This window comes from Gymnoscopelus braueri (genome assembly GCF_963280865.1).
Source record: "Gymnoscopelus braueri genome assembly, chromosome: 6".
NCBI lineage: Eukaryota > Metazoa > Chordata > Actinopteri > Myctophiformes > Myctophidae > Gymnoscopelus > Gymnoscopelus braueri.
Genome location: NC_137607.1, coordinates 33,989,641 through 34,008,598, shown reverse-complemented (window position 1 = coordinate 34,008,598; position 18,958 = coordinate 33,989,641). Strand labels below are relative to the sequence as shown.

The following is an 18,958-nucleotide window of genomic DNA, read 5'->3' as shown; positions in this document are numbered from 1 at the left end:
GAAACCGTACCTGATCATTAATTTTACCAGTGGACTTGATGCTCTTGCGTGATTGTAGAGACTCCCAGTGTTCAAGTGGATAACTGCATGCAGTTCAAATGAATCATGTTCAGAGCAGTCAGTGATTCAGTATAAATAATAAAAATGCTTCACATTTCCATTCATCATGCACAGAATAAATTCATAATAAATTCCTGATTGGTAACTAAATAAGCATGTAGCTGGGAACCTGTCCAGAATGTTATTACAATGAATGTTGTTACATTATACGTTTTTTGTTTGAAAATGTAGGAAAAGGAAGGAACATTAATGTGGTTAACACACACAAACGCACATTGCATTCATCATAACCCCTGGCATAACAGGCAGTGTAAGATTAAGTGGCTGTGCCTCCTTAGTGTGACAGATTGGACCGGTCGCTACAGAAACAAAATGTCACACTAGAGGTAAGACTCTATCTCCAGCGTGCACGCTTACAGAATTACAAACATTCTCCAGCGCCATGGGAGAAATGCACATGGATTAGATAATGCATAATTTACAAGGCCCTATTGCACAGCGAGTTGCCAAGGTTTTGACTTCCTGCTATATATGCCAGTGTTGATTTATGGTTTATGAATCTGATTTAAAGGTTATGAATCTGACTGGCCTGTCTGTTTGGCCTACAGCAATTGCAGACAGAAATGGTATTACCTAGTATCTGAAATAATAGGCTACAGTACAATATTCTGCTTGCTGTTCTGCAGAGGGCTTACATATCTTTTCACAGCAGGGGTGCAACAGTTAATTGAACATATCGATTTAATTGATTATAAAAAATATTCGATAATTTAATAAAATAATCAATTCATAATAGGCGAAAAGCTTCCAAAATTAAAAAAAAACTAAAATTGTTCAAATACTGATCTACAAGCTCACAATGTGTTGCATCTGCTATTTTAACTATTTTTGCATGACACCATTGTGTGACAAAGTATAAAATAAAACTTAAGTGGCTAATCGATTCATTGATGGAGATTAAATGGAGAAAGATAATGCGCTTCTCGATTATTTGATTACTCGAAAACCCATGAACGACAAAATAATCACTAACAATATAATCGATAGTTTCAGCCCTATTTCAGAGACTGAAACAAAACCCAAGTAAACAATTGCACATAGACAGCCTCATTTTGAATGCAGCTATAACTTTCTCTCTCGTGAATCTCATTAACACCATATAGCAAAGAGATTTTGTTGATTCAAAGACTAGTTTTGAGGTATTTTTATGTATGTTTATTTCAGGAAAGAAGGTGATAGAGGGGATGAAATGCATAGTTCAGGAAACCGTGCCTGTATGTTATGTAGCCTACTAACTATAGCAGAGGCACTAGGACTTTAGAAATAAATCAAACCAATAAACCTCTGTAGTTATTCTACTGAATGTTATGCATTGCCTCAATGAAACCATGACTAAATTAGTCCGGGTAGTTTTAGTCAAAACTACAATTAAATGGTTATAATTAACAGTTTTATATACTAGCCTACCTCTGGTGTCAAACATGAATGTCAACATACAGAAATAAATTTAATTTATTTGTTCCTTTTCTATAGGCTATTGGTGGTATTCAGAATCAACACAGATGTAAGATATGGATTTTAAGGAAGAAAAGCATAGGCTACACAGCATATCAATAACCTGACTAGCCCTGCTTCATTTTTTTTATTTTGCAGAAGAGAAAGTATGAATATGAAGTATGAATGACTTCTTATCAAATGTATGCCAGCCAGGAACATAAACATAATTATTATGTATTCATTTATTTTGACTTTGACCACTATAATCACTGCACTGATGGCTCCCATTCAAGATGTAAATGAACTATAAATGAATTGAACCTTGGGATGTGTGTTAGTCTACAGTACATGACTGATGGAAGCTTGTTATAGTTTAGACCAGTGACCGGCAGTCGAATGGCTGCCGACTGCCGTGTTAAGTGGTCATTGGTAAGGGTTCAGGCAATGCGACGCCTTGTAAGCTTGTAGATCTGCTAATTTCACTATTTCTTATTTGTATGTAAAATGTACAGAACTAGAGGTTCGGGTCGCTACGCGGTCCTCCCGTCTAGTAGCCTGGCCCGCACATCGGAGACAGAGACAGTAGAGCGTGTACACGTTCATTGCAATACCAGTGCTTGTTTCTCGCACATGATCTGGCAACACGCAAACCGAAAGCGAAACCTAACTGCAACATTCAAACCAAAAGCGAAACCTAACTTTTTGGAGACCCCGATAAACAAACAGACACACTTGCCACTTGCCAATTGTATATAGATTGTTTTAGTTTAAAAGTAAAAATGGGGAAACTTTTCACGCAACACAAAAATGAACGACCCATGTTTGTTTGACAGATTCTAGGGCTGATGGATAAGAATCCATGAGGGGGGAGCTGTCAGTTGGATGCATGCCCCAACACCCACCTGTGACACTCAACAACAGGGGGTCTGAACTCCTGAGCACACCCATCAAAACCACAGTGGTAATTTAACTCTGACTGAGAGTGTACAAATATAACCTTTATAAATAACATTTGTACACTCTCAAAGTAAGTTACATATTCTTAATTGAACACAATGATTTTACTGTGCAGCTAAAGAGCGGATGACTGCAGAAGATGTGATGGGAGCTTTTGAAGATTTTGTTAATGGCACAGTTATATCTATTGTCAGTATATTAGGTCACTTTTCATTCTGTTTATAACTCATTAATTGATGTACAAATCTATCATAATGTAGCCTAACATATTTTTTTTTTAAACAGACCCACCGCACAGACCCTATGCTCAGACCCTATGCTCCTTGTGATTGTGAGGACTCGAGTTTGAATGACTCTCCTCTCTCTCCTTGCTTTTACACTCTCTAAAATGAAATAAAACATAAAACGACTAACATGATTTTCATTTTAAGCATTCAACATTCTATACAAATCTGGAGTCTCCAGCTTGACAGGCCTACAGTCTGAATGCTGTTATTGTCAGTGGTTAACTTAATAGACAGGGGTCTTCAATGTTTTTCAGGCCAAGGACCCCTTATAGTATAATATGCTATGTCCAAAATACAGCTCCTGTAAGATTTTTGTGCTAAAATAGATTTTTTTGCAGATCTCAAACTCCAAACTATCAGAAATTGATAGGGTTCAAATTTTTCAGATGCCCTCAGAGGGTGGGGGGTCATCTATTTTGGGACCTCCCAGCAGGGCCGGCCCTAGGATTTTCGTGGCCCTAAGCAAGATTTTTTGCCCCCCCCCCAAACACCCCCATTATAAAATCCTTATGGCATTTTTTATTGCATACTAAAATAATAACTCTAGTTGTTGGATAGGAGATACATGACATAATTACAATATGAAAGTAAAAAAATGTGTGGCCCCCTAGTGGTTGTGGCCCTAAGCGACCGCTTATATTGCTTATGGCAGCGGCCGGCCCTGCCTCCCAGAACAGTACCTCAGCCAGTTAATGTCCGATTTTCCGAATATTAGAGTTGTTTTAAAGGTTTTAAAACATTCTGAGTTGGTTTACTTTTAAAGCAGCCAGAAGATTTTTTTTCTGACTTGTGCTTATCTCAAGTCAGCATTACATTCATCTCTCTACTTCTGCTCTTTTCTCTTTCTCTTCACCTTGCACGCACATTCCCACTAGGCCAAGGAAGAAATGCCACCCTACATTTTGACAAAGTTCTAATAGTTGACATTCAACAAACGCATCAAAACGATGATGGCTGGCTATGATGCCGAGTTGTCTTTGATTTATTTAACGAGTCAATGTATGGCGAGCCTTAATAAAGAATAAGACTCGACAGAAGAGGGTGACTACATTCTGTAGAATACGAAATCCATTCAAAAGATGAAGCTCATAGGCTCTCCGATGGTGCAGTGGTAAAGTGCCTGCCCACCACTGCGGACGTCGTGGGTTCAAATCCACGTGGTGCGACCGACTTTGTCGAGTGTCTACAGTACACAAACACAATTGATGTTCAGGGGAGGGAAGCCGGGCAGGGAGGCTGATAATAGTCACTGCACGGTGCCACCTGTCAGCAGGGAATGTTGGGTGGGAAGAGTAGGATGAAGGCTTTATGTTCTCCCGGTGGGGGCTCCTCACTGGTAGATGAGTCCGTAGGATACAACAGCAGTGACAACAACACAGAAGTGTGTGGTGAGGAAACAATTGGCATAACGACTAAATTGGGGAGAAAATTTGATAAAAAGCAAGACAAAAAGATGAAACTCATGTCCATCAAGGGACACCCATCGTTGAAAAAGAAGAAGCTGACAGGTGTGATAGACCCGGGACTGCTTGAGTATTTCTCTATGGGCAGTTCTTTCCTGCTGGTTGTTCAATATGATATCTTCATCAAGGGACCTGCTCAATCACCTGCCTTGCACTCCTCTCTGCAAATGCTATGGGTGGAGACTGTGCAAACACTGTAAGGGAGGACACTCCAGATGACAATCATGATGAATAGATCATCCTGTATTGTATTTCTGAAATTACTTTATCAACACCTGAACCAGATCTGTCCAGTAATGCTATAAATAAACTGAGAATACTGACCTTCAAATTGGCACTTTGTGAATTGGACCATTAGTGGTATACCTACAGAGTGTCTACAAGGGATCCAATGGTGAGGAGCAGGAGGGACTGTAGCCAATGCACTGAAATCTTATAAAATACACATCCAGAGCTTTGAAAGTACAATTAAAGGGAAAACAGGTCTCCGCCAGGCCAGGTTGCCTATCCAGGGCCCGCAAAATTTGGAAAGCAGGCATAGCCAATTGGAATTAAATCTGAATAATGTGACTGATACATCTTGATCACAATACAGCTTTGGACAAAACATGTAGAAGTAGTAACAACAACTGTATTCAAGAGTTATAGGCCAAAACGTGAGGTGGCCTGTTATAGCGCCACCATGCGGCCGATGTGGAAAGTCCTGTGCAGAGGTTCTTCTTTGGCCTACTGGGAGAGTGTGCGCAAGGTTTCACACCGATCGGTCCAGCGGTGCCAGAGACACAGACGGATAGATAGACGGAAGGACGCACAGGGGCGAAAACATAATCTCCAGCCTTCGGCCGTCCGGCCTGGTGGAGCCTATAAACCCAGTATACTTCAAAACATACATTAAGTTTCTAATTTTTATAAAAAATTGGTTAGCAAATGGCAGAAATGGAAGCAAGAATATAGTTTTGAGCGGGTCAAAACTGAAGTGACCCCCCAGAAAGTGAGGGAAAGGTCTGAAAATGTGAAGCCGTCGTCCTCTAACAGTTTGGTCCCTTAAAAAGCAAAACAATCCTACGAGAGTACATATACCACACTATTAGCTGAGAGAGAGATGAAGCAGGGACTTCATATTGTATAAAATTGTGTTGCAGATTAAACTTTTTCATAGATAGCTTCATAGACTTGTTTGACAGCACTATGATCAGTGTTGTGTAAATTTAAAAAAATTGTTGATTTGTTTACTCATTATCTTTTCTATTCATATGTTGGATTCACGTTAATGCGTTTTTCCTCAATACTTTGTAAACTTGACCATTGGCTCTTGACCATATACTTTGTTTGCTTGTTTTTCCTTCTACACCAAACCTCTTTGACGACAATAGCTGATATCAACGATGCAATGTGAGCTTGTAGATCTGCTAATGTTCACCTCAGAACAGGGATGCCAGGGTTCATGTGGTGAATGTTTAAAAAAAGTTCCTATCAGACAAAGATTTGTCATCCCCCTGTAGTACCTCTGAGGACCCCCTAGGGGTCCCAGACCCACTGTTGAAGACCCATGGCATATGCATATGGGTCATAACATGACATGGGGGTACATGTCCCCCATGTCATGTTATGACTGGTTAATTCCACCAGTCTGACTCTGAAAACGCACCTCTTCAGACTCCACCTCACCTCCTGGCACTGCTTAGCGCATATTCTTTGTTGCTTCTTTATTTATATTTTGTGTTGTTAACTGCATGACTAACTAACTTTTCACTACAGTATCAGTATGTGTAAATTAACTCATAACCGCCCTCTCCCCCTGGCCTGGCCCCCACACACAAGTGACTTTGAGTACTTAGAAAAGCACTATATAAATACCAGGTATTATTATTATTATTATAACTATAAAATTATTAGCTAAACTGACTGATATAGCTGTCTGGGATCTCCTTAGAGAGACACTCGTTTCTTTGACAACCAACTAGCCAATCGCAGCGTGTCTGTCTCCTCTGGGCTATGGGACCTAACACCTAGCCAATCACGGTGTGGCAGTTATCTCCGGGCTATGGGATCAAGGCTCTTCCTTGAACTTGTGATTTTTTTCTCTTTTTTTTTTACAATCTCGCGTGGCATGCTGGGATACATGGTCCGTAGTGTTGTTGACAAAATGGTAGAGGAAATAATTTGACTCACTAAACCAAACCTATCTGATCACTATTATTTTCATACCGTCTGTTGAGTGTAGGAACAGATACTTTTAACTCCGGCATAGAACATAATCCAAACGACTGCATATATATATATATATCCATAACGGCAACAGCTGTACGAAGAAGTGATTTTATTTTTTGCACAGTCACATAAGGACAGCAACAAGCTCAGTTGAAATCACAGGTCAGTATTAAACTGATTGAATACACATTAAGGTCAAATGTACGTCCAGTTTGCTATATTATTGTGTTATTGTTTTAGCGTGTTTTGAATGTTGAAAGATGGAATCTAAAGATTAGAGATTGGTTTTCTGGTCGGTCACGTTGGTTGGCCCCGGGGGTCAGCTGTCATTCTGGTTGCATTGCAACACCATGTTGTTCTACAGCCTGGATTCATTGTAATATTCAGTGGTGGAAGAAGTACTCGCATGTTTTACTTAAGTAAAAGTATCAATACTGCAATGTAGAAATTCTCTGTTACAAGTAGAAGTCCCCTATTCAAAATGTACTTCAGTGAAAGTACAAAAGTATCGGCATCAAAATATGCTTAAAGTATCAAAAGTAAAAGTACTCATTGTGCAGAATGTCCCATTTCACAAGTTAAAATGTATTAATAATAAATAATTTATAGTTTAAAAATATTTTGAAAATAGCCGATCTACAAGCTCACAATGCAATGCATCATATGGCCGAAAAATATATATGGCTGAAGTGGTAACTTGTAACTAAAGTTTTCATATAATTGTAGTGGAGTAAAAGTACAATATTTTCCTCTGACATGTAGTGGGGTAGAAGTAATATTATAGAATATTGTAAATACTGAAGAAAGTAAAAAACACTTACAAAATTTACTTAAGTACAGTACTTGAGTACTTAGTTACTTTACACCACTGGTAATATTTAAACATACATGTTGTTGAGTCATTGTAACAACATTTCAACATACATGTTGTTCTATTAGTTCATATCATAGCAACAACATTTTAACACATTACATATACATATTGAATTGTAAACAACATTTAAACATAGTACATAACATGTTGTTCTATTGGTTCATAGTAACAACATTTAAGCATTGCATGTTCTATTGAATTGTAACAACATTTAAACATATTAAATGTTGTTCTATTGATTAATTGTAACAATATTTTTGAGTTTTTTTTTTGAGTGGTAAATAAACTACCTGCACTAATTTCACCATGCATAATCATTGTTATTATATTAATGATTATTATGAATTAATATTAGGAATGGCAATCAGAAACATACAGTACTTCTAGTTTGAATTTGACCTCTTAATTGACAATAAAGAAGTAAAATCCATACATTGTCACACCATTATCAAAAGGACAAAACGCAAAAAAGCCAGCGGCTTATTTCCATTGCGGTCCTTTCATATGTACTGTATATGTGCAAATTATGTTGTGTTGAATGATGCGATGCATACTGTATGTGTGTATTTGCACTTAAATGGATATTTCACTTAAAAAAATGTTTTGGTCATTTTATCGTCTACTCAGGCTTTTGTGTAGCCTGGTAAACCCCCCTCCCTCCGGAAATCTTAAATTTGTGTCGCAAGCTTCTTCCATTTGACGGAGTCAGGTTAGCTTTTGTGAGCCCCCCAGACAGTTTTTAAGTTGCTTGATTCAGTATTTAGATATTTGATATTCATTTTATCAGACACGCCCCCTTCCTATACAAACCCATTATAACTTCAAACTCCATTTTTTCATGTTAGATTCATCAAAAACATGGACCTTGGTTCTGGTGACTCATCCTGCCCTCCTAACACGTGAGGGGGCCGTGTTTTTTCGATTACTTTTTCTTTTCTTTTTTTCAACATTTTCCCCAAAAAATATTAAAAATAAATGAAAAAAGTAATTGAAAAAACACGGAACCAAGGATGGGTGTTCCCGATGAATCTAAGTAACACGGTTAAAATGGAGTTTGAAGTTACAATGGGTTTGTATAGGAAGAGGGCGTGTCTGATAAAATGAATATCAAATAACTAAATACTGAATCAAGCAACAACTTAAAAACTGTCGGGGGTGCTCCCAAAAGCCTGAGTAGACGATAAAATGACCCCATTTTCTTTTGAAACTGAAATATCCCTTTAAGTCCATGCAAAAAGTGTCCTTGTGCATGTCAATCCAAGCACCCATAGGTGCTAGAAAATTTCCTTTTGGGCAAATTGCAGGTGTGCCTTCCACACTAGGGGTAGGGGTTAAATACCTGAGGAATGCAGGTGGGGGTGGGGGGGGCAGTACTAAACAATACAATACAAAACAATATAAATACCTAACAACTGTACAACTATTACTAAATGAAAATAAAACACCAGGCTTGACAAGGACACCATGTATTTTAATCCATTTAGACCAAGTCTAGACCCAGACTTTGCTCCCCCTAAACCATTCCTTTAGGGTAGATTTAAAATAAACGTTGGAACTGTTACTCTTAAGGCCTGCAAGTAACCCATTCCATGCTACAGTTGCTGTCTGCATGAATGTACATTGTCCATGGGTAGCATAGTACTGTATAGTAGCATGGGCAGAAAAAGGTCATTTTTTATATGCATTAATATTATGAAAGGCATTCTGAAAAAGACAGATGTGACAAAAAACAGTGTGATGGGATTTGAACCCTGACGTTTCTAAGTAGGCTGCATGATAAGAAGACTGAAGCACCTTGTATGGCACCAATGTGAAATTAACATTTTTATTTTCTTTTGTTATTTCCCAATTTGCATCATATATAAAGTTGGATACGCCATTTAGATTCATTTTACCGGTATACTGTAAGTGACATTTTACTTCTGCTTTCAGAGGACTGTAAAGTGGCCTACGACACGGAAATCTGAACCAAGCCGAATGTAAGTCATACCATTTGGACTCGTGCACAAGCATGCAACCAGTTATCCTTGTCTTCACCATTGCACCCCCCTGAGGCACATGTTCTGTCTAGGAACATTCATTCACACTTTTGCTAGAGTGAAGGCCTACAGAACATCCTAGCTTTAAAATGTAAGACCTTACAATTGCATTTGTTTATTATTGTATTTTGGAATGTAATAACATGCCTTTGGTGTGCTCTCATGTTTGCATTGCAAAATATTTAATTTTGTGCTTTTGTCTTAGTAATCAGAGAATCGTGTTCTTAAAATCCATGCGCAGGAAGAGAGCGGCTGCAAAGCATCTAATCGAGCGCTACTTTCGGCAGTTAACAGACGGCTGTGGAAATGGCGAGTGCACGAATGAGTTGTGCGCATCATGCAGCAGTTTTCAACCCGTGGATAACAATGCGGCAGCTGTCAGAGCGCTTGCGCTTTATAAGATTAACGCAAAACTCTGTGATCCCAACCCTTCCAAGAATGAACCTGATGATGCCCACCCTGACAGCAGCGCCAACGGAGTCCCTCCTAACTTAAGCAGCGAGATGAATGACAAGGATCTCTTTCCCAACAGAGAGGACTTTGCAGGTAAACAAGGATTTCATTCTAAATGGTTTGGACACACACAAATATGTAAACAATGTCTTTGGTTCATCATTTCAATTCTCTTCTTGTGCAGATGTTCATTATCTCACAGAGAACAACTTAAGCCACATCCTGAGTTTCTGTGAAGGGGAAGGAAACCACTCCACTCTTGTACGTGTTATTGGCAGGGTATTCTCCAACGCGGACGCCCTGACAAAGAGCTTTAGGAAGGCTGAGCACCCCCCTGCAGAAGGCCTCGAGGAGGAGAGCGCCGGCGCCTCTTCTGCCGTGGATGTGTCGCTCGACAGTGTTGCTCGAAGGCTCGGCCCCGATGAAGTGTCGCTAGACATCGAGGCGGTGAGGAGGATGTACGACAAGCTTCTGGCCGATGATCAGCTAGAGGCAGCTCTGGTCAATGCGCTGGTTTACCTCTCCCGAAACCTGGAGCTGGACCTGGACTACCTTGACGCGTACGAGGCAAACCCCCACTACATCAACATCTTTGTCATCATGATGGAGAACGGCAACCTCCACAGCCCCGAGTACCTGGAGATGGCGATGCCGCTCTTTTGCAAGGCCATGTGCAAACTGCCGGTGGCGGCACTCGCCAAGCTGACACGCTTGTGGTCTCGGTACGGCGTGGAGCGGATCCGTCACATGATGGAGACCTTCCAACAGCTCATCACATTCACAGTCGTCAGCAACGACTACGACAGTGACAATCTGGTCAACGACGACGAGACCGTGGTGGCCGCCACAAAATGCTTGAAGCTGATCTACTATGCCAGCATAATAGGAGGAGAGCTGGACATTGAGCACAACGAAGAGGAGGACGAGGGCCTGGAGAACGATGAGCTGACGCTGCAGGAGCTGCTGGGGGAGGAGCGAATCTACAGGAGGGGCCCCCTGGTTGACTACCTTGAGAAAGAGCTGGGCGTCCGGAGCATCGACAGCAGGAGGCCCCTCATCCCCTTCGAGGACTTTGTCAACGAGCCAGTCAACGAGGTGGTGGAGATGGATAAGGACTTCACCTTCTTCAAGGTGGACTCCGAGGCCAAGTTCTCCTTCCAGAGCTGCCCCTTCATCCTCAATGCCATCACCAAGAATCAGGGTTTGTACTACGACAACAGGATCAGGATGTACAGCGAGCGCCGCATCACAGCACTCTACAGCATGGTTCAGGGCCAGCAGCCCAACCCCTACCTGAAGCTAAAAGTGCGCAGGGATCACATCATAGACGATGCCCTTGTCAGAGTAAGTCATGGTAATAGAAATACATGCATTGCGTGTTTTGTAGTAGGATATATTTGCTCAATCCCATATTTCTCACTCAATGATTACTTATTTTCTTTTTAAACAATAATTTATTAATGGAAAATATATAAATTCACTTTCACAGTCACATTCATAGTCGCCATAGTTGTCACACACACACACACACACGCACACACATACACTACCCGCTTCCTGAAGTGAAAATGAAATTGTGTCCATACAGTAATAAATAGGAAACAAAATCTTCAGTGATTGCTTCTTAAGGCTAATTCAAACTATTTTGAATGACCGTTTGGTGTTGGCACTTTTTTCCTTACTTTGGTTGTGTGACATGGTCTTTTGATGAGGTATAAACGATCATTTACTTTGTGTTGCAGTTGGAGATGATCTCCATGGAGAACCCCTCTGACTTGAAGAAACAGCTGTTTGTTGAATTTGAGGGAGAGCAAGGCGTCGACGAGGGAGGCGTTTCAAAGGAGTTCTTCCAGTTGGTTTTGCAGGAAATCTTCAATCCAGACATTGGTAAGTATTTCTGCCGATTCAGCTGCTTAATGTTGACTCCTCTCTGTGTCATTGTTTTGTTTTTGTTTTCATGCATTCCATTTCCTCAACAGGAATGTTCACTTATGACGATGCCACAAAGCTTTTTTGGTTTAATTCAACCTCACTGGAAATTGAAGCCCAGTACACCCTCATTGGCATAGTCCTGGGACTTGCCATTTACAATAACTGCATCCTGGACGTACATTTCCCCATGGTTGTCTACCGGAAGCTCATGGGCAAGAAAGGAACCTTCGTGGATCTCGCAGATTCTCATCCAGTATAGTAACATAATGATTCACAGTGAAAGTCAAATTGTCATTCCTATGTTTCTGAATGCATTCTAAATATAACAACTATGATACCGTATCATCTTGTCAAGGCAGCAAAATCACATTCATCATAAATATACACATATATATAATGTGGCAGAAAAGACATGACTTCTATCAGTCACTATATCACACCAATAACCAGATTAACCAGATTTGCTCCTACATACGAAGATACAAAAGTTGGTGAAGGATTTTAATAGTTTGTGAACATTTTGTCATCATGTTTTAATTACCTTTTTGCAAAGTTTTGTTCGTTCTACTTAACCACTTTTAACCGCCTTATTTCACAAATAGCAAAAGTAGCTGCATACTGTATCCTCTCAGATTTGATGACTAGTGATCACAGTTACATTTGGCCAAATCTATCACTTTTATCACAGTTTGTTTAAGGAAAGTACTTGGGAAGCGGCCAGGAGACATTCAAGACGCTTCGTTTCCTATTGCAGGCTATCTACCAGAGTCTGAAGGGGTTGCTAGAGTATGATGGCAACGTTGAGGAGGACATGATGCTCACCTTCCAAATATCACAGACAGACCTGTATGGAGAACCAGTCACATATGACTTGAAAGAAGAGGGAGATGAGCAGCCAGTTACCAAGGAGAATAGACAGGTGAAGGCATTTCTACACTCCATTGTTATGTTTCCAGTAGGACAACTCTCTCAGTACAAGCGGGGCGGGTGGGTAGATGACCTGTCGTAAGCCATGGGCCATATTTAGAAATGGTGTCGCATACCTTTACCCAAGGTTTCATGTCCACCAACACTACATATCAGATGCTTGTCTGTAATTTCATGATAAATGCACAATGCAGTTCCGTGTGTATCAATAGTTTACAGTAGGATTTCAGCTGTAGGATGGATTCTGCTCTAGAGCAGTGGTTCTCAAACCAGGGGCGAAATTATAGTTTATCATCACTATTATTACATATTTTGATCAGAGTTGCATTTTTATCTCTATACCTACATTACATAGACAGTGAAGGACTTCTGGATCAAATGAAAGAACATATCGGACGGAATTATGTCTAACAATAAAACAATTCTTGGATTGGGGTCCCAGAGATAACAGTCATATCAAATGGGGGTCCGGTCCTTGATATTAAAGAGTTTGAGAATCACTGCTCTAGAGTGCTGGGGTACTGCATTGTAGGAAAGGACACACTGAGATAAGCGTAATAGCCTGAAATGTTTTTTTTCCTCTCACCACCATTCCTCGTGTTATCTAGAGTCACTTCAGTACAGCGTCACAAATTCTCCAGTAGCTGGGGAGAAGCACGCTGCACAAATGACCCTTATATAACCTTAGACATGGGGGTGATAGGGCTATGTAGTGGCCAGACATTTTATCAGCGATACATTCTGCACTGAAATGCTTCTAGTGATGTTGATGGGTCACAACCTTCCAAATTTTAACTTGCTTAAAGGAACATTTTAATATTTTTTATGCCATCATGCCTATCGCTTATGATGGCTTCATTGTAGGGATTCAACACAGCTAGACACAGCTTTAAACTGCATCTATTGGGGCCACGAAACGCAAGCCTCAGAAAGGTTTTAAACAAGTCCAGTTTGCACTAATTATATAAACCACACAATATGAAAAGTTATTAGCCAAAATGTCCATTGCACTGCATATCTACCTCCTGCTTGGTACACCTTGCAGGAATTACAGTATCGTACTTATGAATATATGCGTGCACATGTGGTTTTGGTTATAGTGGTATATGTAGCTCACCATTCAAGATAGAAAAATAAACTGGAATTTTCCTTCAAGACAACTTTGTCCCAATTCTTATGCCCATGTTTAAACATGTTAGAAATGGTCAGAATCTATATCTAACAGTCTGCAGTCTTTCTCTTTGATCATAAATATGATTTTATTTTTTGTTCTGTTTTATTAAGTAAAAAGAAGTTGCATGTCTGCCAAACTACACAGCAGATACCACTGCTGTTCACCTAACGGTTACTGTAGTGCCCATGACTTCTGATGAGAGGAGTTACATAACAGTGCATGTAATGGAAAATGTTGACCCAGTGACTGTTCAGTACTTCAGAATGATTATGCAGCACCTGTAGGGCTGAACGAACATTGATCTGCTGCAGGCGTTCTCAGCTGGTTTCACACTGGCCCCACATTTTTGTTGTTGTTATTCATGAAGTCCATGAGATATATAGCACAGTATTCCTCAGTCAAGGTTGTCCTTTGTCCCTGACCTCGTCAGGAGGTCCCGCTGTGACCCGCTTGTTGTGAAAACACTGCTCCACTGTGTGTCTAAAGCAGTGGTTCTCAAAGTGGGGTCCAGGGACCCCCAAGGGTCCTTGAGGGGGGTTCCAGGGTCTCCCCAGCTAGTTAGTTAATATATCTAGGATAAGAAATTTGTTTAACCACTTTAACCCTATATACATTGGCTATTTTGAAAAAAACGTGACAATTTTTGAATATGTTTGCATTTTAAATGCTAATCTTGTATGGGCCAAATACATCTACAGCATGGTTCAGGGCCATCAGCGTGGGGGGTCCTTGACATGAAAATGTTTGAGAACCACTGGTCTAAAGTGGTGTTTTTGCATCTGTCACTCTAGGAATTTGTGGACCTGTATGCAGAGTACTCACTGAACAAGAGCGTGGAAAGGCAATTCAGGGCCTTCAAAAAGGGTTTCCTTATGGTCACAAATGAGTCCCCACTGAAGTACTTGTTTAGACCTGAGGAAGTTGAGCTGCTTATCTGCGGAAGCAGGGTAAGAAAACACTTTTAGGGATGAATGTATTGTGTCATGTTTTTCTGCCGCTGCTATTTGTCTCGCTGTGTAATCGAAAATGTATTTTCTTTTTCCCCCCTTTTTATTTCTTCCAGAATCTGGACTTTCACGCACTTCAAAAAACAACAGAGTATGACGGCGGTTATAACAAAGACTGTCAAGTTATCAAGTAAATTAGTTTCATCTTCCTTTGTGTCTTTACTCATGCAGAGGGCACCAATCCATCTACATATTTGTATTGTCACAGTGCTACAGAATACTGACATTGATTCTCATTGTTGTCCTTTATTGTCTGCACGCAGGGATTTCTGGGAAACGATTCATTCTTTTGGAGAGGAGCAGAAGAGATTGTTCCTTCAGTTTACCACTGGCACAGACAGAGCACCCGTGGGTGGCCTGGGCAAATTAAAAATGATCATCGCCAAGAATGGCTCAGACACAGACAGGTATGATAACATAAACGGCATGTAAGAGCAACGTGTACAAAAAAGCAATTAGTTTAAAGGTAGGGTAAGTGATTTACTTTGGTTAAAATAAGTGTTAAATAGCTCTATATTCTGATAGTACTCATTACTATAGAGTGTTCAGTAAAAGGAGTCTCCCATGTCTTTCCAGCTCTTTATTAAACAGAAAATGCATTTTCAGTGCTCTCTCCTGATTGGCTTAAATGTTGTCACTTACCTGAAAATGTACTATATTCTGTTTACTAAAGAGCTGGAGAGACCCCTGTGACCGAACAAACACTCTGTAGCAATGATTACTATCAGAATATAGTACTTTAACCTTTTTAACAAAAAACTAAAGAAACCCCCAAAAATATCACTTACCTTACCTTTAATAATCGGTTAATCTGGTGATTATTTTTTCAGTGTATTGATTAATCTGTGATGAATCTTTTTCGCCCCGGTGCCCCTATTTCATGCATGTCGTTGTAGGTGAAAATGCTCAAATATCGTACAAACTCACAATGCTTTGGGATGCGACATGTTGTGAGCTTATAGATCTCTCAATATTTCTTAATAGGGCTTTAAGGAGTATTTCACTCAAAAAAAATCTTATTTTCTATCAATTTCACGCCCCATGAAGCCTTGAATTCATAGTAATTATTTTTGTTTTTGTCGCATTCCTGAGCCAATAATTTGATGACCGGATCATCGGTCAATAGGAGACTCAGTATGAAACTCACTCTGCCGGTCATCAAATTATTGGCTTAGGAATTCGACAAAAACTAAAATATATCCAGGAATTCAAGGCTTTATGGGATGTGTAATTGATAGAAAATAAAGTTTTTTGCGGTGAACTACTCCTTTAAGTATTAAACTTGTTTAGACCAGAACATTTTTAACATTTAGCTGATTACAACATTATTTGGTTATAAACTTAACTTTATGTTTTATTTTAACACGGAACAGAGATGAGCATTCACATATTGGCGAAGTTGTAAATAGCTCAAACGCTATTAGACATAATACCACATTAAACTGATTTTCTGTAGATCGGTTAAGCCATTAAGACTGGGAACTCATCTGTTTCATTTTAGATTTCTTTGGCTTGGTGCCATGCTATGAGCTTGTATATCTACTATTTTTGAAAAATCATTAAAATGTGCGCAAATCTTTGAATATATATATTTTTAAAGCAAACATTTGTGACTCAAATCTTTGCTTCTAGGGGGGTCCCTGGAACAAAACATTTTGAGATAGGGGTCCGCGACCAAATACATGTAATTTTGGGTGATGAAAAAGTTTGAGAACCACTGATATAGAAGGTTTTCAGAAACCTGTTAAGATTAAGAAGACATTAGAAGATGAGTTCCCGGATTGAATGGGTTAAGCGCTTTCACCACTGTGTGGCTGAAAATACCCTCAATGCTAAAAGAAAGCGATTCAGGTGCCATTTCACCTGTTGCTGTTGCTGTCTCTGCGTCTGTGCCACTGTGTCGGATCAGGTCTACTCCTCTTGTCTAATGTTTAAACTAACTTAATTTACATTCTCTTTCTTCCAGGTTGCCAACGTCTCACACCTGCTTCAATGCACTGCTGCTCCCAGAATACTCCTCTAAAGAAAAGTTGAGGGAAAGACTTCTCAAAGCTATGACTTACTCCAAAGGATTTGGGATGCTGTGAAGGCAGTTTTGTTCAGAATTATGCTCTGATTGTGGTTGTGTTACAACCTCAACTAAAAGAAAAGGGATTTTTACTGTATTACAACAATGCTGCAATTATCATGTGCCTGAAACCCTCTCACCTCACCTGGAATGTAATTCATCCCCAATAAGTTTTCCAAAGAGCTTGACACTGCAAGTCATATAGCTGTTTTTGTTGTTTCTTTTAAAGTTTGTTGTGGCTTTTTGTGCAGATAGAAGGAAGGTTATTAAATCTGATTTGTGAATTAAAAGCTGTGAAAGTGCACTTACACATAAATGCTTAGTAAATACTTTTTTTAATGAAGTTTAGAGTTTTTGCTGTTTTACCAGTTGCCATTGGTGCTCAAATGTTCTAATGACTACTCTTAATAGTCTGGTACATTTTGGCTACAGCAGCTCATGGGGTGGAATCCTGCATATTACTGCCGAGCCAAGTCCCCCCATTGACTACCTTTTTATTAAAACCATTTGTATTTCAGGGTGAAAACACACCCAGCCAATGCTATCCCTATCTCTATAAGTAAGTCTTGAAAGTAGTTTTGTATTTTTCTCCTTACTTAGCATTTTACTTGAATGATTTTTGCTGTTATTTAGTAAAATGTACTAGTGTGATTTTTTGTAGTGAGGTGGGTTTTGAAATGTGCTTTATTACCGCTTCATGCGCCATTGAAAAGGGTATATTTATTTCTTTTTTTATGTTTGAAGTGTAATTGCTGCCGCTGGCCACCTGAAAGTGCAATCCCTTCACAAATGTGCAATACCTACATAATTTAAAGAATGACAAGTGTTCTTTATTCTTTTATTTGGTCAAATATTATCTCAGGTGAAAAAAATGAATGTGCTAAAAGATGGTTAAACTCTTGTGTCAACGAACTTATGAATATAAATAAAAAATAATTTACTACACTTTGATGTACGGTAAATAACCATGTGTTGACTGAAACCTATGTTTCAGTCATACAGATAAAAGGTTTTGCTCTCCAAATGCATTTTTCTAATTTCCTACTCTAGAATTAGCCTGCTCATCACTAACATCAGCCTTTAACGATGTAATTGGCTTTTTCTACATTAGCACTCTATATTTAGAAACAAATTATCCACCGTGCCCTGCATGTGAGTGCCCGTGTTTTATCATTTGTAGTGATGCGCTAATGTTTATAATTATGCAATACAGGATATTTCTCTTCATCTACAAAATGGCTAAATAAGAAGCACACCAAAAGTTGTATATTTTAATATATTTTTCCTTTTTTAGTTATAAACATTTCTAAGTCATACCATTTCCGAATGCAAAGTAAGTGATACTGTGTACTGGTAATTTACAGATACAATTTTAAGGATGGAACACTGGAGTTTTTATAAACATGGTGCATACAATGAGAATCGGTACCAAAGATTTGATTTGAATAAATGTATGAAATCCATTGCTTTCTACTGTGAGTGCACTGTAGTTCATGATTAACTCCCATAAACAAAAACGGACAGTATATATCATTTTCAGGAGAAAAGAACTGCTCATTCATTAGTCAAGACAGATTAGGCATAAAAAGAAATACATCCCCCATAACACTAATGCTATGAAAGCCATTTTAATGGTCTTGCATAATATGCATTTTCTTTTCCTACAGTATTTCACTGATGAAATGATAGTGACATGCACCATGTCAAGAACATTGAAATGCACATTGGATGTCAATCACGGCTTACACTGCACACATTTTGACACATTTTAATAAGAGGTACATAATACAATGCCAGTGCTGATAACAAACAGCAATATATAAATAAATAGAAACAAGAAACAATGAAAAAGTGTCATTCTAACATTAGCTTATCAAATGAAAAATAAGCTATTTTTCCTGTCAAGTCCCTGGGTAAATCTATGGAAGCCCATTTAGACCACAAAGTAAAAACAAAAAGGCCTGAAATGTGAGGGATTTTTGTGACTTTATCTCACAATTCCAATTGTC

At 39.2% G+C, this 18,958-nt stretch overlaps 2 protein-coding genes across 3 annotated transcripts in view; one reads left to right on the top strand and one right to left on the bottom strand.

The window, feature by feature from the left end:
* Positions 1–18,958, bottom strand: part of tprg1 (tumor protein p63 regulated 1) — a 701,399-nt gene that overhangs the window by 388,768 nt on the left and 293,673 nt on the right. The window lies entirely within an intron of this gene.
* On the top strand, positions 6,382–17,894 carry ube3a (ubiquitin protein ligase E3A). 2 transcript variants are annotated; one of them, XM_080431895.1, is made up of 11 exons: positions 6,382–6,637; positions 9,282–9,328; positions 9,630–9,934; positions 10,026–11,185; positions 11,584–11,728; positions 11,821–12,026; positions 12,528–12,692; positions 14,666–14,821; positions 14,938–15,011; positions 15,145–15,288; positions 16,848–17,894. In XM_080431895.1, coding segments are annotated over exons 2-11 (2,478 nt in total). In that variant the 5' UTR covers positions 6,382–6,637; positions 9,282–9,326; the 3' UTR covers positions 16,969–17,894. The 2 variants fall into 2 exon arrangements, with proteins under 2 accessions (XP_080288021.1, XP_080288022.1); XM_080431896.1 differs by having other exon boundaries at positions 9,282–9,479.

Coding starts and splice junctions, on each gene's coding strand:
- ube3a (XM_080431895.1), top strand. Junction 11,729..11,820: donor AATCTTCAATCCAGACATTG/GTAAGTATTTCT, acceptor TTTCCTCAACAG/GAATGTTCACTTATGACGAT. Junction 15,012..15,144: donor AAAGACTGTCAAGTTATCAA/GTAAATTAGTTT, acceptor GTCTGCACGCAG/GGATTTCTGGGAAACGATTC.